This window comes from Macaca thibetana, chromosome 4 (genome assembly GCF_024542745.1).
Source record: "Macaca thibetana thibetana isolate TM-01 chromosome 4, ASM2454274v1, whole genome shotgun sequence".
In the NCBI taxonomy this organism is placed as follows: Eukaryota; Metazoa; Chordata; class Mammalia; order Primates; family Cercopithecidae; genus Macaca; species Macaca thibetana.
The window spans coordinates 70,601,542-70,622,954 of record NC_065581.1 but is presented as its reverse complement, the minus strand read 5'-3'; the positions used below and the strand labels follow the sequence as shown (position 1 = coordinate 70,622,954).

Genomic DNA, 21,413 nt, shown 5'->3' with positions numbered 1-21,413 from the left:
CCAGCTAATTTTTAAATTTTTTGTAGAGACAAGATCTCCCTCTGTTGCCCAAGCTGGTCTCGAACTCCTGGGCTCAAGCGATCCTTGCGATTTGGCCTCCCAAAGTGTTGGGATTACAGGTGTGAGCCACCGTTTCCGGCCTGACCTTTTGTAAATACTCCCAACTAATTGTTCAAATGGACTTGAACAAAAGAATCTTCTTCCCAATACTGCCAGAGAAGGCAAAATTCTTCAAATTCATGTTTGAGGCCATAAACCAACAGGATTAAAATGGAATCGGCAGCAAGCAATGACAAGAAACCCAAGACCACTCATTTCCCTCCAGCCCAAGTGGCAGATGGGATCTCAAATACACCACGGTGTGATGCGTGACAGGCTGTTCACTGGGGATGTGGAGCATTCAAAGTGCCCTGCAGAGGGTGGGCCTGGATCACCCCCCCCCCACCCCAACTGCAGACACCCCGCCCTAGGCAACATTCCTGGGGAGTCTGGACCTCCCTTGGTGGACGGACTCCCGAGGGTCTCTAGGGTTTTTCACCCCACGTCGGGGTGAACTGAAGGCATGGGAAGAGGCGGCCCCACAGCCTGGGTCCCCCAAACCCCCTCCGGGCTGAGAGCAAGAGATGCCGCCTGGAGGCCACTCACCAAGCAGCTCCGCTGGCTCGGCACTGGGGGTCGTCCAGGTCTGGGTCCTTGCCACCGGCTCCTCCCTCCGCCCACCCTTGCTTCCCGGACTCAAGAGCTGCTGGGCTCTCGACGCGCCGGCAGTGGGCTCCGCAAGCTGTCTCCTGCACAGAGCAGGCGGGAGGAGGGCTCTCGGTTGCTTCCCCTGCCGCAGCCGCGCGCTTCCGGCGGGGTCGCCGCCACTTCCGCTCGAGCGCGCCTCGCGCGGCGCGAGCCGGGACCCCAGGAATGGTCGGGCGCGCGGCCCAGGAGGCACCGCTGTCTCCTCACAATCGACCGGGCCTGCAGCCGCCGCCGCCGCCACCGCCGCCCTACTCAGGGAGTGGCCCAGGCCGGCGGCGCGCCACCCTCACCTCCTTCATTCCTACCAAGCCCAGCCTTGGCTACCTGACCCCGTGTGGTCTCGAACTCGGTTAGTCTGGTGAAGGGACAGAGAAGCCTGGGTTCCCGGCGGCATCACTGAGATGCTCAGTCCTGAATTCTGCCCTCCATTAGGATTATCTGCTTTGTGGGATAATTTCCTCATTGGTTGAGTCAGTGAGTTGCGTGTCTGCAAGAGAGCATCCTATCTGGTGGGTCTTCATCTAGTTCTTGCACATTTCTTACTAAGTTCATCCTAAGAATATCTTACAGATAAGGAAACTGAGCTGCAAAGAAGTGTAAAAACAGTGGAACAGGAGATAACAGTATAAAGAGAAAAAAACATAGCCTGACTTTCCTTTATCGTTAATTGATTTGGGGACATTTTAAACTTATAGAAAGAAAAGAAACACGGGTTTTGTTGACACTTCTCAAAACAAAATTGGTGTAACACCTTTAAAATGTAAACTGTTATGCTGGATATATTTGTATTATTTTGAAGTCATTTAAAGTAATGGCATGAGGTGTTGCCTGCTGTTGGACCAGTAGTTTCTTTTTAGTATTCCAGCAAAGGCATAGTGAGGAAATAGGAAAAAAGAAGGAAAGCTGTAACAGGAAAAAAGGAAAAGGAGGAGCAGATGAAAAGGGCAGGAAAGGTTTAACATTTACGTAGCACTTGCTATGCACCAGACACTTCTAAGCTCTTTAAATTTATTAACTCATCTAGTTCTCACCACAGCCCTATGAAATGGGTATACTGTTGTCACCTCTGGTTTACAAAAAAGGCGAGTGAGGTTCAGAGAGGTTAAGCAAGTGGCCCAAGGTCATATAGTAAGTGGCAAAACTTTTGCATGAGCGCATCAGTTTGGCCCCAGAGACTGTGCTTTTTTTTTTTTTTTTTTTTAAAGGGCCTCTTTCCTGTTGCGCAGGCTGGAGTGCAGTGGCACCATCATGGCTCGCTGCAGCCCCAACCTGCCAGGCTCAATGAATTCTCTCACCTCAGCCTCCTGAGTAGCTGGGACCACAGGCACATACATACCACCTTGCCCAGCTAAGCTATTTTTTTTTTTTTTTTTTGAGATGCAGTCTTACTCTGTCACCCAGGCTGGAGGGCAGTGGTGCCATCTTGCCTCACTGCAGTGTCCACTTCCTGGGTTCAAGCGATTCTCCTGCCTCAGCCTCCCGAGTAGCTGGGATTACAGGTGCCTGCCACCACGCCCAGCTAATTTTTGTATTTTTAGTAGAGATGGGGTTTCACCAGTAGTTGGCCAGTCTGGTTTCAAACTCCTGACCTCGTGATCCACCTGCCTTGGCTTCCCAAAGTGCTGGGATTACAGGTGTGAGCCACTGCTCCCGGCCTATTCTTTTTTTTTTTTTTTTTTGTATTTATTTATTTATTTATTTGTAGTGACAGGGTTTCACCACATTGCCGAGGCTGGTCTCAAATTCTTGGGCTCAAGGGGTCCGCCCGCCTCAACCTCCCAAAGTGTTGGGATTATAGGCATGAGCCACTGTGCCTGGTCCTAGAGTTTATGCTTATTTTTTATTGATTGATTGATTGATTGATTGAGACAGAGACTAGCTCTGTCGCCCAGGCAGTGGCGTGATCTTGGCTTACTGCAATCCCTGCCTTCTGGGTTCAAGCCATTCCCGTGCTTCAGCCTCTCAAGTAGCTGGGATTACAGGCATGCGCCACCATGCCCAGCTAAGTTTTGTATTTTTAGCAGAGACGGGGTTTCACCATGTTGGCCAGGCTGGTGTCAAACTCCTTACCTCAGGTGATCCGCCCACCTCGGCCTCCCAAAGTGCTGGGATTACAGGTGTGAGCCACCATGCCCAGCCTATGCTTCTAATCACCACACTATATTTCCTCTGAATAGAGGTTAAGACTTGAATCAACTGGATTTGATGCTACTGAGTAGGAGTAGACAAGAGAGGTTTGCAAGGAAATTACTCTTCCATGATGTGAGAGTATGGGCTAAAATGTTTCATAGAACAAAAATACCATGAATAAAGTTTAAAAAGAGGAAACATACAGTGCACAAAGAATTAATATCTGGAATAGATAGTGAAAACAAATGTATATAAGAAAAAGACAACCCTATAGAGAAATGGACAAATGTGTAAATAGACAATAGATGAAGAAGAATGAAATAAAACTGACCACATAAAGAAGATGCTTAACTGCGCTAGTGACGCTGGCATGCAAAGGAAAATAATAGAGAGATCCATTTTATCCCACACTGGCTAAAACTGAAATTTGAAAATATCAATTTTGTGGAAAAGTGAATATTCTTGGTAGAAGTATAAACCAGGATAGCCACTGCCAGGGGTGGGGGTAGATTTGGCAGTATTAATTGTAAAATATTAAAATTAAGTAATCTTTGAAGTAATATTGATTATAATGAAAAACACTGCTTCAGACATTCTAATTTAACTTTTTTATTCTACAGATAAACAGGAGTTCAAACAGAGGTATGCAAAATATTTAACTGGAAACATTTTTTGCATAATAGTTTAAAATTAGAAAAATGTAATTTCAGCAGGTAAATAAACTATGGTAATCATTTACTCATTCTCTAAACACATATTTGTTGATTTTTTACTAGGTATTAGGCATTATTCTGAACATTGAGGATAAATTGACAGTTATCTTTGTGAACTAGAGAAAGACGATAGGGTGGGTCAGGGGCTAATTAATATTCTCCAGCCCAGACCCTTCCCCTTAATTCTTTGTTACGTCTTGATAGAATGATTTCAGTTTGTTCTGTAAATCACACTGGACTCCCCTGTAATGACTACAGAAACAAAAAGGTTTTTTATATGGATATATGGGTATACCCCAATTTCAAGGTATAAAGGCACAATAGCAGACTCTAGGAATGAGGAAAGCTGGAAAGGAAGGGGCCATGCTGATACTGACCATCAAGAAAAGCTTGAAGAGATGTCTCAAATACCCTGATGACTTACTTTTCACTGAAATGCAAAGAAATTGGCATCTTAGATATGCTTCCAAAGATTGTGCCCTCCCCCCTGGACAGCTTTTAATGAAGGCAGGACTACAGCAAGAGAAACAGCCAGATAATTGGTTAAAAAGAAAGACTTGCAGGGGCTTGTTTCTTATTATGTTTATATGGTAAATGCCTAGTTAGGACAAAGACAAAGAGCTTGATCATGGTTTGCTCACACTATCCCTGGTGAATAGATTCAATTACAAAAGAGACTGATGCCTCAACCATAGCAAAAACCTTGTCAAGCTCTCAACTTAGACCACAACATGCTTGTTTAAAAGTGTGGAGAAGGGGCCAAGAGAGGAAACAACATGACAAGGAGTTTATAAATCTAAAGGATGACTTTCTCTCTGCATCTAACTAGTATGTGACTGCTTCTGCATTCCCTTTGATCTGTTCTTGGCTTTCTGAATGTAAATATTTTTGTCCTAAAAATTGGGGACCAGATCTGGTCCTCTCAAGGGGAAGTAAGAAGAACCCCAATGTCTTTTTTCTTCCAACTAATTTAAAATAATTGGATTTAGCCAGTTGTGGTAGTGCATGGCTGTAGTCCTAGTTATTCAGGAAGCTAGGGCAGGAGGATGGCTTGAGCCCAGGAACTCCAGGCTAGTGCGCTATAACTGCCGCTATGAATAGCTACTGCACTCCAGCCTGGGTGACAGAGCGAGACTCCGTCTCAAAAAAAAAAAAAAAAAAAAAAAAAAGCATATTGGATTTGTCAGCAGAAAGCCTTCCAAAATGAGGAAAGATGGGACCTGGACTCAGTAAAAATCCCAGCCTCCCAGAGTGCTGGGAGTACAGGTGTGAGCTACCATGGCCTGGCCTAGGTATTTCATATATATGAAATCATACTGTATTTGTCTGAGGGTCAAAGAGTTTTACTTGGCCATGAATATCAGACAGCACAAGTTGCTCTTAACTATTTAAAGATGAATTATAATCAAGAACCAGAAAGGGCCAGGCCTGGTGACTCACACCTGTAATCCCAGCACTTTGGGAGGCTGAGGCAAGTGGATCACGAGGTCAGGAGATCGAGACCGTCCTGGCCAACATGGTGAAACCCTATCTCTACTAAAAATGCAAAAATTAGCTGGATGTGGTAGTGTGCGCCTGTAGTCCCAGCTACTTGGGAGGCTGAGGCAGAAGAATCTCTTGAACCTGGGAGGCAGAGGTTGCAGTGAGTCAAGATCATGCCACTGCACTCTAGTCTGGCGACAGAGTAAGACTTCGTCTCACAAAAAAAAAAAAAAAAAAAAAAAAAAATTCCCAACAAGACCCCAGACATCCTCAGTTGGTTACTATTGTTAGAGAATCCCCAAACCAAATTCCTAGGGAAGGCTATGCCTTGCTCTTTGTTTTTGTTTATTCTTTTGAGATGAACTCTGTCACCCAGGCTGGATTGGAGTGGTACGATGAAAGCTCACTGAAGTCTTGACCTCCTGGGCTCAAGCAATCTTCCTACCTCAGCCTCTCAAGTAGCTGGGACTATAGGTCCATGCCACCATGCCCAGCTAATTTTAGTATTTTTTGTAGAGATGGAGTTTCGCCATGTTGCCCAGGCTGGTCTCAAGCTCTTGAGCTCAAGCAAGCTGTCTGCCTGCCTCAGCCTCCTAAAGTATTAGGATTACAGGCTTGAGCCACTGTGCCCCACTGGCCATGCCTTTTAATATATATTAGTCAGAACCTTCTTTGAGAAATTTTTGGTAAGGATCTGCTGGTAATTTTAATTATGTTAACTCAGGTGCACCTCTAGATAATTTACTTAAAGCATTTTATTTTATAAACATTAAGCCCATGCCTTAGTAGAAAGAATATAAACCTTAACATAAGGAGAGTTGGGTTCCAGTTCGAACTCCACCATTTACTGGTTAGACACCTGTTGAAACTTATCTTAAAATCAGTTTCCTGATAGTAAAATGGGGATAACAGGATTGTGGATTATATAAGATGAGACACGTGGAAATGTCTTACCAACTGACAGGCACCCTTCTCCTACCATGGTAAACTGTCTGTTAATAGTTTTAAGAACTTTCTATCCTGCTGCTTTTTGATGACTAAATATCATTTTTAACGCCAGACTCCCTGACTGGCTTATATCTAAAACGAGTCTATAAAGCAAATGTTGAAAGAGTTCAGATTGTTCACAGACTGCCAATAAAAATTGTCTACACATATTTTCTATAAGTTTATAAATAATATACTCAACAGTTGTTCAATGAAGCTATTTTCTAGAAATGAATTGTTCAATGTTATAATGCTCCTGAGGCCTAGCACAGCACCTGCCAAATAGTAGGCACTAAATAATTATTTGTTGAATAAATGAATGAAAGTCTTCTTAATGGCTAGGAATTTATTCTAATACTGAATAAAAAAGGACCTGTAAAGGAGTGAAGCACATTCTAAATTACTAAGCCTAAGGAGATAAATGTATATGCCTGACCTTTGGAAAGTAATCCACTTTGATTTTACTAAAACATTCCTAGGGAAGAATCTCATGATTGTCTAAGGTACCACAGTATTTCTAACTCCATTCAAACTTCAGGCTCGACAATCATGGCTCTGTGCTAGTTTTTATTACACAAATTTCTAGAAAATACTTCTTCTTATAAAGGTCTGTATAAACTTAGTGTAGTTTAAGGAGTTTGACATATCACCTTTTTTTTTTTTTTTTTGAAACAGGGTCTCACTCTGTTACCCAGGCTGGAGTGCAGTGGCGCGATCTTGGCTCACTGCAACCTCCACCTCCCAGGTTCAAGCGATTCTCCAGCCTCAGCCTCCCTAGTAGCTGGGACTACAGGCACCTGACACCATGCCTGGCTAATTTTTTGTATTTTTAGTAGAGATGGGGTTTCACTGTGTTAGCCAGGATGGTCTCGATCTCCTGACCTTGTGATCCGTCCGCCTTGGCCTCCCAAAGTGCTGGGATTATAGGCTTGAGCCACTGCGCCCGGCTGTAAAAAACCTGTTTCTAATTTATTGTGTACCCTTAGTTCTCAGATAAATACACATACACAATTTCTTTTCTTCCTTTTTGTGTATAGATGGCATCATACAGTACACTCTTTAGCACCTGGCCATTTTTTAACTTAATATATCTTGTGGGTGGTTGCATTTTAGAGCAGAAACACTTTCTTGTAATTTCTTATAGCTATGTAGTCTTTCATTTATTTATTTATTTTTAAATTTTAAGACAGAGTCTTATTCTGTTGCCCAGGCTGCAGTGCAGTGGCCCAATCTCAGCTCACTGCAACCTCTGCCCCCCTGGCTCAAGTGATTCTCCTGCCTCAGCCTCCCTAGGAGCTGGGATTACAGGCACGCACCACCACGCCTAGCTAATTTTTGTATTTTTAGTAGAGATGGGGTTTCTCCATGTTGGCCAGGCTGGTCTCAAACTCCTGACCTCAAGTGATCCACCCGCCTTGGCCTCCCAAAGTGCTGGGATTACAGGCATGAGTCACTGTGCCCAGCCTGAATCTTTTTATGTTTATTGTCTGTGGATTTTGTTTCATTCTTAGGAATGCCCTCCTTATTCCATGACTATAAAATATTTGCTAATGGTTTCCTCTGGTATGGTTTGAGTTTTCTTTTTTACATTTAAATGTTTGATGTTCCTGAGGTGTGATTCGATTTAGGTTGTTAGGTATAGTTCAAATGAATTTTTATTATTTTTATTATTTTACATATATATTTAAATCTAATTTTATTGTTTGTTGTTGTTGTTGTTGTTGGAGACAGAGCCTCACTCTGTCACCCAGGCTGGAGTGCAGTGGTGTGATCATAGCTCACTGCAGCCTCAAATTCCTGGGCAGCCTCAAATTCCTGGGCTCCAGTTATCTTCCCACCTCAATCTCCTGAGCAGCTGGGACTACAGGCATGGACCACTATGCCTGGCCAATTTTTCAATTATTTTTATTTTTGTGGCGACAAGGTTTCACCGTCTTGCCCAGGCTCATCTCAAGCTCCTTGGCTCAAGTGATCCTCCTTCCTTTACCTTCCAGAGTGCTGAGATTACAGGTGTGCCCCACTGCACCTGGCCTCAAATGGATTTTTAATAGGTTAACCTGTTTATTCCAATGATAATTCAATCCTTGATTGAATAGTCTGCCTTTTCCACAGTAATTTGAATTGTCTCCTTTATTAAATTTCTATGCATATATATGGGTGTATTTTTGGTTTTCTGTTCTATTTCATTGATTGGTCTTTTCATGCATTAATAAAATTATAGCCTTTTATTTATTGAAGTATTGTACTATTTAGTACATGGATAGGACTAAGCCTTTTTCATGCCTATTTTTTGTAGAACTTGTAGTTTAGGAATTACTTTAAAATTTTTACATGGTTTAAAATATCAAAAGGATGATCTTTTATGACATAAAATTATATAAAATTCAGTTTGTGTTTATAAATAAAGGTTTTTTTTTTTTTTTTAAACTTATTTTTTGAGACGGAGTCTCGCTGTGTCACCCAGGCTGGAGTGCAGTGGCGCGATCTCGGCTCACTGCAAGCTCCGCCTTCCGGGTTCACGCCATTCTCCTGCCTCAGCCTCCCGAGTAGCTGGGACTACAGGCGCCCGCCACCACGCCCGGCTTTTTTGTATTTTTAGTAGAGACGGGGTTTCACCCTGTTAGCCAGGATGGTCTCGATCTGCTGACCTTGTGATCCGCCCGCCTCGGCTTCCCAGAGTGCTGGGATTACAGGCGTGAGCCACCGCGCCCGGCCTAAATAAAGTTTTATTGGGACAGAGCAGTACCCATCATTTATGTATTGCCTCTGACCCCTTTTGCACTGCATTCGATGAGTGGATAATTTATTTATTTTTTTTTTCGAGGTAGGATCTCAGTCTGTTGCCCAGGCTGCAGTGCAGTTGCATGATCTCAGCTCACTGCAATCTTCGCTTACCTGTCTCAAGCCGTTCTCCAGCCTCAGACTCCTGAGTAGCTGTGACTATAGTCATGAGCCACCATGGTTGGCTAATTTTTTTTTTTTTTAATTTTTAAAATTCTATTTATTTATTTATTTATTTTTTGTCTTTTGAAGAAATGGGGTTTTGCCATGTTGCCCAGGCTGGTCTCCAGCTGCTGAGTTCAAAGTGAACCACCTGCCTTGGCCTCCCAAAGTGCTGGGATTACAGGTGTGAGCCATTGAACCCAGCCTGAGTGAGGCTGGTTTTGACACAGACTTCATGCCACAGAGTATAAAATATTTACTGTCTGGCCCTTTATAGAAAATGTTTGTCTGACAATTGCTCTAAATTACCAGAAGAGCTAATTTACTCTAAATACATTGTGATATCTGTAGAAAAATTTTCAACGAAATAATTATTCGGATATGATTTAGGGCCAGCGCAGTGGCTCACACCTGTAATCCCTCCAGTTTGGGAGGCTGAGGAAGGCAGATTGCTTGAGCCCACAAGTTAGAGATCAGCCTGGGCAACATAGGGAGACCCCCATCTCTACAAAAAATAGGAAAATTAGCTGGGCGTGGTGGCTCAGGCCTGTAGTGCCAGCTACTCAGGAGGCTGAGGCATAAGAATTGTTTGAGCCTGGGAGGTGGAGGTTGCAGTGAACCCAGATTCCACCACTGCAGTCCAGCCTGCGTGACAGGGTGAGACTGTGTTGGAAAAAAATAAAAAATTTTAAAAAAGGATGATTTAGGCCAAGGCCTGGGCCCTGTGGCTTATGCCTATAATCCCTCTACTTTGGGAGGCTGAAATGGGCCAATCTCTTGACCCCAGTAGTTCAAGATCAGCCTGGGCTACTCAGGAGGCTGAGATGGGAGGATTGAATGAGTCCGGAAGGCTAAGGGTGCAGTGAGCTGTGATCTTGCTACTGTACTCCAGCATGGAGGACAGAATGAGACCCTGTCTCAGAAAAAAAAACAGAAAAGAAAAAGAACATTTTTAAAAAAAAGGATAAGATTTAATTTAAATTATTTTTGTCATCGAACCATGTACTTCCTTGAGTGCGAAATAGCTGAATCTATGGTTTTAGTACAGTTGCAATTATGTGAGTTTTCTCATGTCCAAAATAGAAGACATTGAAACATTTCTTTTTATGTTTATATTTTCCGGTATACATTCAGTGATACTTAAAAATTAAGATGGGAGTGAAACTTTTTATGCATTAGATGTAAATATTTTTCTGGTACATGTTTAGGTTAGAGGGTCGATGATTGGCTTTCTATAGTATTTTTGTTTGCTATAGGTTCTTTGATTCAACATTAAGTCTAGTGTCCTTGAGAATAATTTTTTGACTTTTATTAAATTTATTGGAGCTATTCCCAGTGTATTTTCTCAGGTTTGATAGAAATATCACTGCAGACTTTCTCATACTAGTTGTATTAATAGGATTTCTCTCCAGCAGGCTACATAGTAAGAGAATTCCAACTGAATGACTTTGATTTTTAATGTATAAATAGGACTTTTTCTCTCATTTATTTATTTTTTGCTACACGATAAAGTGGTAAGGATTTTTCTATAATATTAGTTTTTTGGTACTCAATAAGGCCAGAACTACTGCATATATATTTTAATTATAAATTATTTGATGCTAGGGTGGGCACAGTGGCTCAGCCTGTAATCCCAGAACTTTGGGAGGCCGAGGCGGGTGGATCGCTTGAGGTCAGGAGTTTGATGACACCAGTCTGGCCGACATAGCAAAACCTGTTTCTACTAAAAATACAAAAAGTAGCACGCTTGTAATCCCAGCTACTCAGGAGGCTGAGACAGGAGAATTCCTTGAACCCGGGAGGTGGAGGTTGCAGTGAGCCAAGATTGTGCCACTGCACTGCAGCCTGGGCAACAGAGTGAGACTCCATATCAAAAAAAAAATTATTTGATGCTTAATATTATATAACTTGGAAAGTGCTTATGAATGAAAATAATCAAGATATACTTTGTGCTTTTCACTCTTGAGGTTTTATGTGATAAAACATTGCTACCTACAGTTCATTCTCCCTCCTTGGAAAGTGGAACATTGCTGATCTCAATCAAAATGAGAGAAGTATGTAAAAGGGACCAGAATTATGTAGCATGCTTTGAACAGCAAGTAACAGGAAACACTGGTCCAGTTGGATGCTAATAAAGCACTGTATTATTGCCAATAGCAGGCATTCCAGGCATATTATGCCAAGGGCTCAAATTCAGTTTCTTGGTTTGCCTCCCTTTCCGCTTTGTGTTGGCTTCCTCTTCAGGTTGGTAGCAAAATACTTGTAGCTGATTCCAAAATCATATCCTGCTATAAACACTGTGGGAAGGAAAGAAGAGACAAGTTCTTTTTTGTGTCTCTCTTCAGAAATGAGACAACCTCTGCTGGAAGCCTCCTTTAGGTTTTACTTCATTTCAAAACTGGGACATGTGCCATTTCCTAAAGCAATCACTGGCAAGGGGAATTAGATTATCATGATTAGTCTAATCACCTGGAATTAAATTGATGTTAGGAGTTAGTGTCCATCAGCACTAAGCAGAGTTCTCTTTTTCTATGTTTTGACATCATGTGGGAGTTGAAAAACTGCAACTGTCAGCCAGAGATTGACAGAGTGATGGAGCCACTGAATAAGAAATGGATTTTATGACCTGGGAACATGAGAAGCTATGCTAAATGAAACTCATACATTTGAAGCTGCCAATTTCTCATAGATTATCTATTTGTTCAAGTGTAAGGAATCTTGAGAACTCATGTAGGATGCAATAGAAACTATATTTTATTTGAGTGCATATTTGTTAACATATTCCTGCTTTTTAAATACTCTACAATCAGGCTGGGTGCAGTGTCTCATGCCTATAATCCCAGTGCTTTGGGCGGCTGAGTCGGGAGGATCACTTGAGCCCAGGAGTTTGAGACTGCAATGAGCTATGATCATGACACTATTCTCTGGCCTGGGCAATAGGGCAAGAGCCTGTCTCTGAAAACAAAACAAAATAATAAAAACAAAAATAGGCCGGGCGCGGTGGCTCATGCCTGTAATCCCACCACTTTGGGAGGTCGAGGTGGGCGGATCACGAGGTCAGGAGATCGAGACCATCCTGGCTAACACGGTGAAACCCCAACTCTACTAAAAATACAAAAAATTAGCTGGGCGCAGTGGCGAGCGCCAATAGTCCAGTTACTCAGGAGGCTGAGGCAGGAGAATGGCGTGAACCTGGGAGGTGGAGTTTGCAGTGAGCCGAGATTGTGCCACTGCACTCCAGCCTGGGCAATGTCTCAAATAAATAAATAAATAAATAAAATGAAAACAAAAATAAAAACCCCTTTACCATCAGAAAGTTATCGACACTTTTGGTTTCAGATGTGTCCGTCTTGCTGTGAGTCCACATCCAGCAGGGACAGGCAAAGCCAAGAGCACCAGGGCTCCTCTCCTTCCTGTGTGTGTGCACCTTCCCATGAATATACAAAATAAAGATGATTACTTACTCCATGTGTTACACTTGCAAATCTTGCCTTTTTTTATTGCTCTAAAATGTGAGGTAACCAAGATTGTGCATAAGTAGCAATAGACAACTTACTGCACACTATCTCTGACTCTGTTTCTGGTCCTATATGGTACTTTGGATAATATTATTTTGATAATTATGCATGAATAATTTTTTCAGTAGCACCAGCTGGCCCTAGCTGGCAGCCACCCCTTCCCAGTACATAAGTGCTTTGTTGTTTTTGAAAGATAATTTTTAAATGTTGAATATAATTTTTTTTTTCCAAGAGACTGGGTTTCACTCTCACCTCGGCTGGAGTGCAATGGCATGATCATAACACACCTTGAACTCCTGAGTTCAAGCAATCCTCCTGCCTCAGCTTCCTGGTAGCCACCACATTGGTGAGCTGGATTTTTTTATTTTTTAAGCTTTAACACAAAAGTGAAATGGTTTCTTTATTTCACCAAAGGGTTAATAATTGAGAAAGTGATTATCAACATGTACACAAAGCTAATTAGAAGATTAGCTTTCTCAATAGAAATCCAAGTGTCCTGTTAACACTGATGTCACTTATAAATAAATGTTTTGAACCTTTACCTTTTATTTTTTAATTTTTTTATTTTTGCTTCCCAACATAAAGGCCATACCAGAAAACCTCAGGAATGTAATAATTTATTTATAAGTTTTTTCTTCAAAAAAATCCCTTAAAGTTCAGACATTAACACTGATATGCAATACCAAATAGCGCCACAGGACAGATGGAAACAGGAAAAGTCAGATGGTTGGCACTTAAAAGGACCAGTAATTAAGCAATTAAAAGTGGATTGGATTGTTGGTTAATATTTGTTCATTTGAAAGAATCAAGTGGCAGAGGTAGCCTCTTGGAAGAGGGAGATTAAGTCACACCTAATGCTTCCCCTCACCGACCAAGGGGCTGGGATATCTTGTTAACTACCTCTTTTCTGTTTAATTGCATTCTGTACTCTAATTTTCTCAGATTGTATATTCTATCTTATTTTTCCCTCTGGACAGAAAGAAATCTTTGTTTACTTCATCCTACGTCTTTTCTCTGAGAAAAGGCAGTCTTCTCTCATAGGGGAAAGAAAACCAGGAGGAGGGAGAGAGGAAGGAAGGGGAAGAAGGGAAGATGAGAGAGAGAAGAGAGAGGAGACAGAGACGGAGAGAGAGAGGAGAGACAGAGCAGAGAGAGAGAGAGAAAAATGGAACATCAGATTAAAGTAGAAGACGTGGGAGAGAGGGGAAGGAAAGAGGGAGCAGGAAGGGGGATGCACCAAGCTCTCAATTTCAGGACTGTGCAAAATGATTTTCCAGGAGATGCACATGTGGTCTCGTATTTCTCACAATAGTCCACCCAGGCTCCCTCCTCAGGTCTGTCTCCCACTACCAAAACCCAATATAGCCAGTCTCGCTGCCTTACCTGGAGGGAGGACCAGGACCTGGTGCCAGGTCTGGGACTCCACTGCTGTCCCTGAACAGACTTGTTGGAGGCATTCACATTTCTCTCCACTCTTGGGGAAACAGCCTGCAACAGGAAAGGCGTGCGTGTTAGTGTTTTCTCAGGGCCACCTGGTGGTCCTAGCTTGCTGCACCCCATTTTCTGACTGAGAGGAAGCAGCAAGTGTGACTTAATCTCCTTCTTGCAAGGGGCTACCTCTTCCACTTGATTTTTTTTTTTCTGAGATGGATTCTTGCTCTGTTGCCCAAGCTGGAGTACAGTGGTGCAATCTCCACTCACTGCAACCTCCACCTCCCAGGTCAAGTGATTCTCCTACTGCAACCTCCCGAGTAGCTGAGATTACAGATGCACACCACTATGCCCAGCTAATTTTTGTATTTTTAGTAGAGATGGGGTTTCACCATGCTGGCCGGGCTGGTCTCGAACTTCTGACCTCAGGTGATCTGCCTGCCTCAGCCTCCCAAAGTACTGGGATTACAGGCGTGAGCCACTGCGCCCGGCCGTCCATTTGATTCTTTCAGATGGATGTCTGTGGGGCACAGAAAGGGGCTCAGCTGAGGGGGCTTATGGGTATTACCCAGGGTGCAGCCTCAGGTTGGGGTAACTGCTGTCGCTGCTGCCACAGCTGCAGGATGAAGAGGTGGAAAGACACTGGGGGAAATATGGAATCAAATTTTTAAAAATGTTTTATTTTGGAGCTACTTGCCCCAAATCTTGAAATCAGAAAGTCCTGAGGGCTCTATCTCAGAATTCATCCCAAATGCATACATTTCATACATGTGCTCTATTCTAAAACATGTTGGGCTGGGTGCTGTGGCTCATGCCTGTAATTCCAGCACTTTGGGAGGCTCAGGTGGGTGGATCATCTGAGGTCAGGAGTTCTAGACAAGCCTGGCCGACATGGTGAAACCCCGTCTCTATTAAAAATACAAAAATTAGCTGGGCGTGGTGGTGCATGCCTGTCATCCCAGCTACTCAGGAGGCTGAGGCAGAAGAATTGCTTGAACCCAGGAGGCAGAGGTTACAGTGAGCCGAGATCGTGCCATTGCACTCCAGCCTGGGCGAAAAGACCAAAAGTGTGTCTCAAACAAAAAAAAAAAAAAGAAAAAAAAAGTTGACTTTTTTTTTTTTCCTGAAATTCAAACCCAATGTGCAAAATAACCAAACTATTAGGATGCCTTTTATTTTGGTTTCTTGGAATGACCACTGTTAATAAAAATGTTTGCTCTTTTAATTTATATATAAAAAGGAATATTCAGGTTTGCTTGATGTTCTGCAAATTTTGAATGACTCAAACATATTATGAGTGTTCTTTTGGTTACCAAGCTTAGAATAACATAAAAAACTGACAAGTCAAAAGAAAAAAAATTTTTTTAGGTTATTTGTAATAAAATGATGTGTACTTCTAAAATTAAAAAATCTTGTTTATTTTATAGACTGGCATATAACTGTTAAGACCTTGATTATAAAAAAGAAAATGTCTTTGTCATTTATCAGTTGGTGACATTCATAATATACTTTATGGGGTAAATTAAAGTTCCTGGGGATTTGTTAGTGCCCTCCTTAACTCTCATGACAATTCTCCTTCTCTTACTTGAGAAGGGAGTGTTTGTGATCATCTGACCTGTTCTAGGGAACTGTCCATGCGTTTTATAGATATTTTGGAAAATTCTTTTTAAAATATTGATGTTTCGGCTGGGCGCGGTGGCTCAAGCCTGTAATCCCAGCACTTTGGGAGGCCGAGACGGGCGGATCACGAGGTCAGGAGATCGAGACCATCCTGGCTAACACGGTGAAACCCTGTCTCTACTAAAAAAATACAAAAAACTAGCCGGGTGAGGTGGCGGGCACCTGTAGTCCCAGCTACTCAGGAGGCTGAGGCAGGAGAATGGCGTAAACCCGGGAGGCGGAGCTTGCAGTGAGCTGAGATCCGGCCACTGCACCCCAGCCTTGGCGACAGAGCGAGACTCCGTCTCAAAAAAAAAAAAAAATATATATATAGATAGATATAGATTTTCTTGTTAATAATTAATGTTTAGAAATGTAAACTAGAATTTTTCAAGTATTCTATGCTATCACGATTCTAAATTTACTGTTGGTGTATGACCTTCTCCCATAAGTTAAATTAGCTCAAGTGGCTGAATAGTTCTCCTTCATTCAGCGAAGGAGAGATTAAAAGAGGTAATATTTCTGAGTGGTGGAGGGACCTGCTTAAAAAAAAAAAAAAAAAGCAAATATTTATATAGGCAGTAGATATGTAATGAGTTGCTCCATATCAGAAAACTTTGGGAATTAAGAGGTTTTTCTGACCTCTTGTGGAAGTCTCATTAAAAATGGCAAGAAATTAAAGAACTTTTAGAAGCTTTGCTGTTACCTAAGGGGGTAGCCATATAATAAAATGGAGATTCATTCAAAGTCTGATAACCCGGAATCCTGAGGAAATAATTTACCACCATGCTAAACAAGTAGCACTAACCAAAGCAGTTGCCATACTGATGGTTTGTAAATACATTCTAGTCATTGTCTGCTTATCTCCAGAATGGATTGAGGATATTCCTGATAGACAGCCAAGGTTTTGCTGATAAAATTGCCTGACTGTTATTCTGGACTTAAGGAATTCCAACGTGTTCTTCAGTGATTGGGTGGTGGGGGTGTGTGTGGCACACGTTTCCCGTGACTGTTATAAAAAAAGCTCCAAAATGCCTTTTAACAATAATAAACACACTTGCTGTACCAAATGAATATTTAGAACAATTAGAAAGAAAAAAAAAATGAATTCTAACACTAAATTTGAGAATGCTCTGCAAGACTTGAACTTCCATGGCTTGGGAATTGCTAATTAGCCTCAATGGCAATATCAACTCCTTCTGGGATCCATAGGCTACTCCATGCAGTTAGGAATTCACTTCTTGAACCTGTACTCTGCCATATCACAAGCTCACATTTCTAAATACTACAAAGGATTCATTTGATGCATCTAGCTTTTAATAGGTAACAACAATCTTCCCCAAATATCCATCTAATTAGTCTCTGTATGACTAGAAATCTGAATATTTAGTCTTTTGGAAAAGACTTCTAAAAATCAGAGGAAAAACTACCCTTGTCCTCAATGGAAAAGAATTCACTGAGGAACCATAAACTGAGGATTCTTAAGTATCTTCCAGAAGAATGATCTTCGGAAGAAGACGACCAAACCAATATCTTCAGATCAAGCTGTTGATGATACCAAGTAGACACTTTCACCCAAGACAATAAAACAAGATACATGTTCTGGTATCTTTGCCTTCCTTTAAAAATTTTGCTCTGGTTATCAAAGTGCCTAGTTGTCCCCTAGAGGCCAACCAACAGTTTTTAAGATTCTTTCACAAATTATATTTTATCTTAATCTTCTGTAGTACAGAATTTCCATGCCACCTAAGGAAAGGCAAAACTTTCTTGTGCTTTTTTTGCAGACTATAGCTATTGTTTTTAAATTTTTATCATTATATTTTAAGAGACAGGGTCTTGCTCTGTCACCCAGGCTGTAGTGCTGTGATACTAACTCACTGCAGGCTCAAGCAATTTTCCCACCTCAGCCTCCCGAATAGTTGGGACTACAGTTGTACAGCACCTCACCTGGCTATTTTTTTTAGTTTTTAGTAAAGACGAAGTCTTGCTTTGTTGCCCGATCTGGTCTCAAAATCTTGGCTTATCCCCCACCCCCAACCCCCTGCCCTGGCCTCCCAAAGTGCTAGGATTACAGGCATGAGTCGCCACTCCCCGATTTATTGTTTTAAATCTAACTGACTAATGCAGTTTTTATCCTCTACCTGATTCTACTAACAAAAATTTAATAGGTATTCAACACTTCAAAAGGTAGATTTTCTTCTATACGTTTCTTCTGGAATTTGAATTTTCTTGACAGTATTAATTTTTACCTTCAGCTTTATCAGTATTGAACACTGACCTGAAACAACAAAGGATGTCTGCTGACATTATTGCAATAATGTATTGAGTCTCTCCTTGCAGTGCTAGTCCTTAATCTTCAGTGACTCCCCAGCCTCCACTCAAGCTATGTTCACATGTTGAAGAATTAATTGTCCTGCTCTCACTGTGATAAATGACACTTACACACCCCATACCCCTTTCAGTTTGTGCAGCACTAAGGCACTACTTTTTATGTGGATATCAGGTCACCTGATCATTATACAAACTTATCTAGTGTAATATGGAGTGAGCTTTAGACTATTATATTAATAATATTTTTCAATATTTTAAACATCTACTCCTATAGGAAATGATGTTTCTCTGAGAAAGGTACCCAGACCTAAAATGAGGCAAGTATGGACTATTCAGGAGACCTTCCAGGAGAGATGACCGACTCCCTCTTCATCTATACTCTGGGAGCTCCAATTCCAGTAATAGGAAAAATATGACTAGAAAAGGTGATCCAAAATGTGTCTCTGGTCCCAGCAGAAATCAATAGATGACACTACTTCTTTTCTGGAGGTCCAGCAACCTAGCTTAAAGTTTCATGGTGGTTTTGAATGATTTCATAGTTTTTGGTTTCTTCTTGGCTAGCCAAGGACAGCTTTTGTTTGATAGCAAATGCTGTTTGCAGCACCCACCTAAAACATTACTGTTCAGGCAGAACAGTTTTATGGCAAAGTTAAAAGACTACCTGTCTCTCTAGAACAGATTCAGATGGAGTTGGGACATGATTTCGTGGTCTGGTTTTGAAATCTAGTTATTTGTTTTTGCAACCTATTGGTAGGATTAATAGCTATTTTGTTTCCATTACTTACCTGAATTTCACTAGTACATCTTGTTCAGCCTTAAATGCTACTGTGTAGTCATTATACATTCACTATGTATCTTTTGCAAAAAATGTACATGAGGGACCAACTGTATGCAGATGCAGAGAACGTTCTCTGGATAAACTTGTGACAAGTGGATTCTGACAGTGGTGTAGATCTGAACCCCCAGATGAAAGTCCTGATGGCTGACTTTGTCTTTGGTCAAAAGGGGAGGCTGAAGAGTGAAAAAGCACCTAGGAACTTGTAGTTGGGAGCTGAGAGGCATAGTTGAATCTTCCCTTCCAAACATAAACATCTCCTGCTAAATATTTTAACCAGTCAAGGTTGCTCAGTGATTGTCACGCAACAAGATGTAGAAAGTCCATCTGTAACTATATTTGAAACCAGAGAGAGAGAACATTCTGCAATGAAGACTACATTAATCTCTTTACTTCCCTTCCTAGATAAATTTACCAGGATCATCACCAAATTGCCCCATTTTAGAAAACTGGCCCCTACTCCCTAAACACTTCTTAGATTCACCTATTCAACTTCTACAATCAGCTCCCTACAACACTCTTCTGTTTGTGTAAAGTTTATTTTCCTATGTTGTTTGCTCTCCCTTGATGCAGCACACCAAACTCCGTCTTGTTGGAATACACCATGTGGTCATTGGGTGACTGCCAGCACCTGTGCAAATCTAGGGAGCCCATTTGGAGACTTCCTGCACCTCTATCTTTCAACCCCTGCCCTGGTTCATACCCAGTAGATCTGCTCCCAAATCCTTTGGATTTAGAGTGAAGAAATATTTTGATTCCGGGGCATTAGAAAGGCAAGCACTAATCAAATAAGATTAAGTTTGGCATGAAAGGATTAAGCTCAGAACAGATAATTACTTGGAATGAATTATCTTGGGAAGAGCTACCGGGATTGTACACTCACCCTAAGGTAGTTCAAGGGGCAGGTTGTTGGGTTCCTATGTTAAGGACAGAGCCTAGGCCCTCCCTCACTTTTCCAAGTCTTTTGCTAACCAATTTCTTGGACTTGTCCTTATTCTGTATCAGGTCGGAGCAGAGCATGGACATGGGAACTAGTGCTCTCAGCAAGAAGCCGTGGTGGACCCTGCCTGAAAACTTTCATGCTCCAATGGTGTTCCACATGGAAGAGGACCAGGAGGAGCTCATCTTTGGTGAGAGGCCCTTGCTAACGTCCCCGCCTTAATCCTTGTCTTCTCGGTTTTCAATCTTTTCCTCCTTTTCCACCTTCATCAGTCACACGTCCGTTCCCCCAAGGCCACCTCCCGACTCCCCAAGGGCTGGTGCTTGACAGACCCTCCTCTCACCTCTTATGCTCACAGGGCACGGTGACACATACCTTCGCTGCATTGAGGTGCACAGCCACACCCTTATTCAGCTGGAGAGTTGGTTCACAGCTACAGGCCAGACTCGTGTGACTGTAGTCGGACCACATAGGGCAAGGCAGTGGCTGCTGCACATGTTCTGTTGCGTGGGGAGCCAGGACTCCTATCATCATGCTCGAGGTAGGTATTCTTGGCTGAACTGTGGTTTTGGACTTGGTGGTGGAGTTCTGGCTAAGTTGTGTGGTATCTTGGATTCTTGAAGAATCCCTTTGTGGCTGGGCAATCCAGGTACTTCCCAGAGTCCATTGGGAAGAAAAGTGCTCATTTGTTTGTGGCATGAGATTGCTTAAGGTGGAGAAGGTAGCTGGGAGGTGTAAATGGGTTACCTTGGAAGGCCTGGGCTGGGGTGACATCCTCCCTGCAGCCTCCCTGATGGAGTCCAGGCCCGCCAATGGGCCCTAGTTATGGGCCCTGGTTCATTAGCCCTGGGCACATCTTTTGCAGGCCTGGAGATGCTGGAACAAGTCCGAAGCCAGCCCCTGACCAATGATGACCTGGTCACTTCCATTAGCGTGCCACCGTACACTGGAGACCTGTCTTTGGCTCCCAGGATAAGTGGAACCATCTGTCTTAGCGTTCCTCAGCCTTCCCCTTACCAAGTGATTGGTTGTTCGGGATTCCATTTGAGTTCACTGTATCCGTAATTAAGGACTGATCTCCTCTGGGAAGCGGGGATGAGAGGAGAAGTCTTGGCTTCGCTTTTGGTGAGAAAGACATGAAAGACACTGAAGAAAGTTTGAATTTGTGGCTGGGACCTGTCCCTCTCAGGTCTTGTAGACATGTGTCTGAGGGAAGTCTCCCGAATGTAAGAAAGTGTTATTGGCAAAGCAATCCAATAAAATAAGCTACCTATGATGCAAAGCCTTCGATGTGCTGTCCTCTTTCCTTAGGATGAACTTATTCACCCCAGGATTTTCTTGGACCTTCAAGTGCATACAAATGGGGAGAACGGAAAGGTGGGAGGAAGGGTCCAGATAGAGATGGAAAGTGTTCCCACCCCAACTACCTGGTGAAGTGGGCAACCAGGGAATCTGGTGAACATGAGGTAGCCAGCATTGTCCCTGATTGCCCAAGTTTGTGGGTGGGGGTGGAGGGGGTGGTTTTCAGGGAGCAATGGGTTTTGAAGTCCCTCATGCCATGAATTAAATACGAAGGATTCCTGAAACTCCATTGAAGAACGTTTTCTGATTGCCAAGTCTATATATGGATCTCTCTAGGCAAGATTATGGCAAGCTAAACCTGTCCTCAGTAGAACTCTTTCTCTTCAAATTTGCCC

At 42.5% G+C, this 21,413-nt stretch overlaps 1 protein-coding gene across 5 annotated transcripts in view; it reads left to right on the top strand.

Moving 5' to 3' along the window:
• KHDC1 (KH domain containing 1) overlaps positions 1-20,998 on the top strand; it is a 66,062-nt gene extending 45,064 nt beyond the window's left edge. For 2 of the 5 annotated variants that reach the window (XM_050786524.1, XM_050786528.1), the window contains exons 3-5: positions 19,782-19,906; positions 20,075-20,257; positions 20,582-20,998. In XM_050786524.1, coding sequence (XP_050642481.1) covers positions 19,782-19,906; positions 20,075-20,257; positions 20,582-20,781 — 508 coding nt within the window. In that variant the 3' untranslated portion in view covers positions 20,782-20,998. The other 3 variants (XM_050786525.1, XM_050786527.1, XM_050786526.1) reach the window with 3 other exon arrangements.
• Positions 20,999-21,413: the final 415 nt, after the last annotated feature.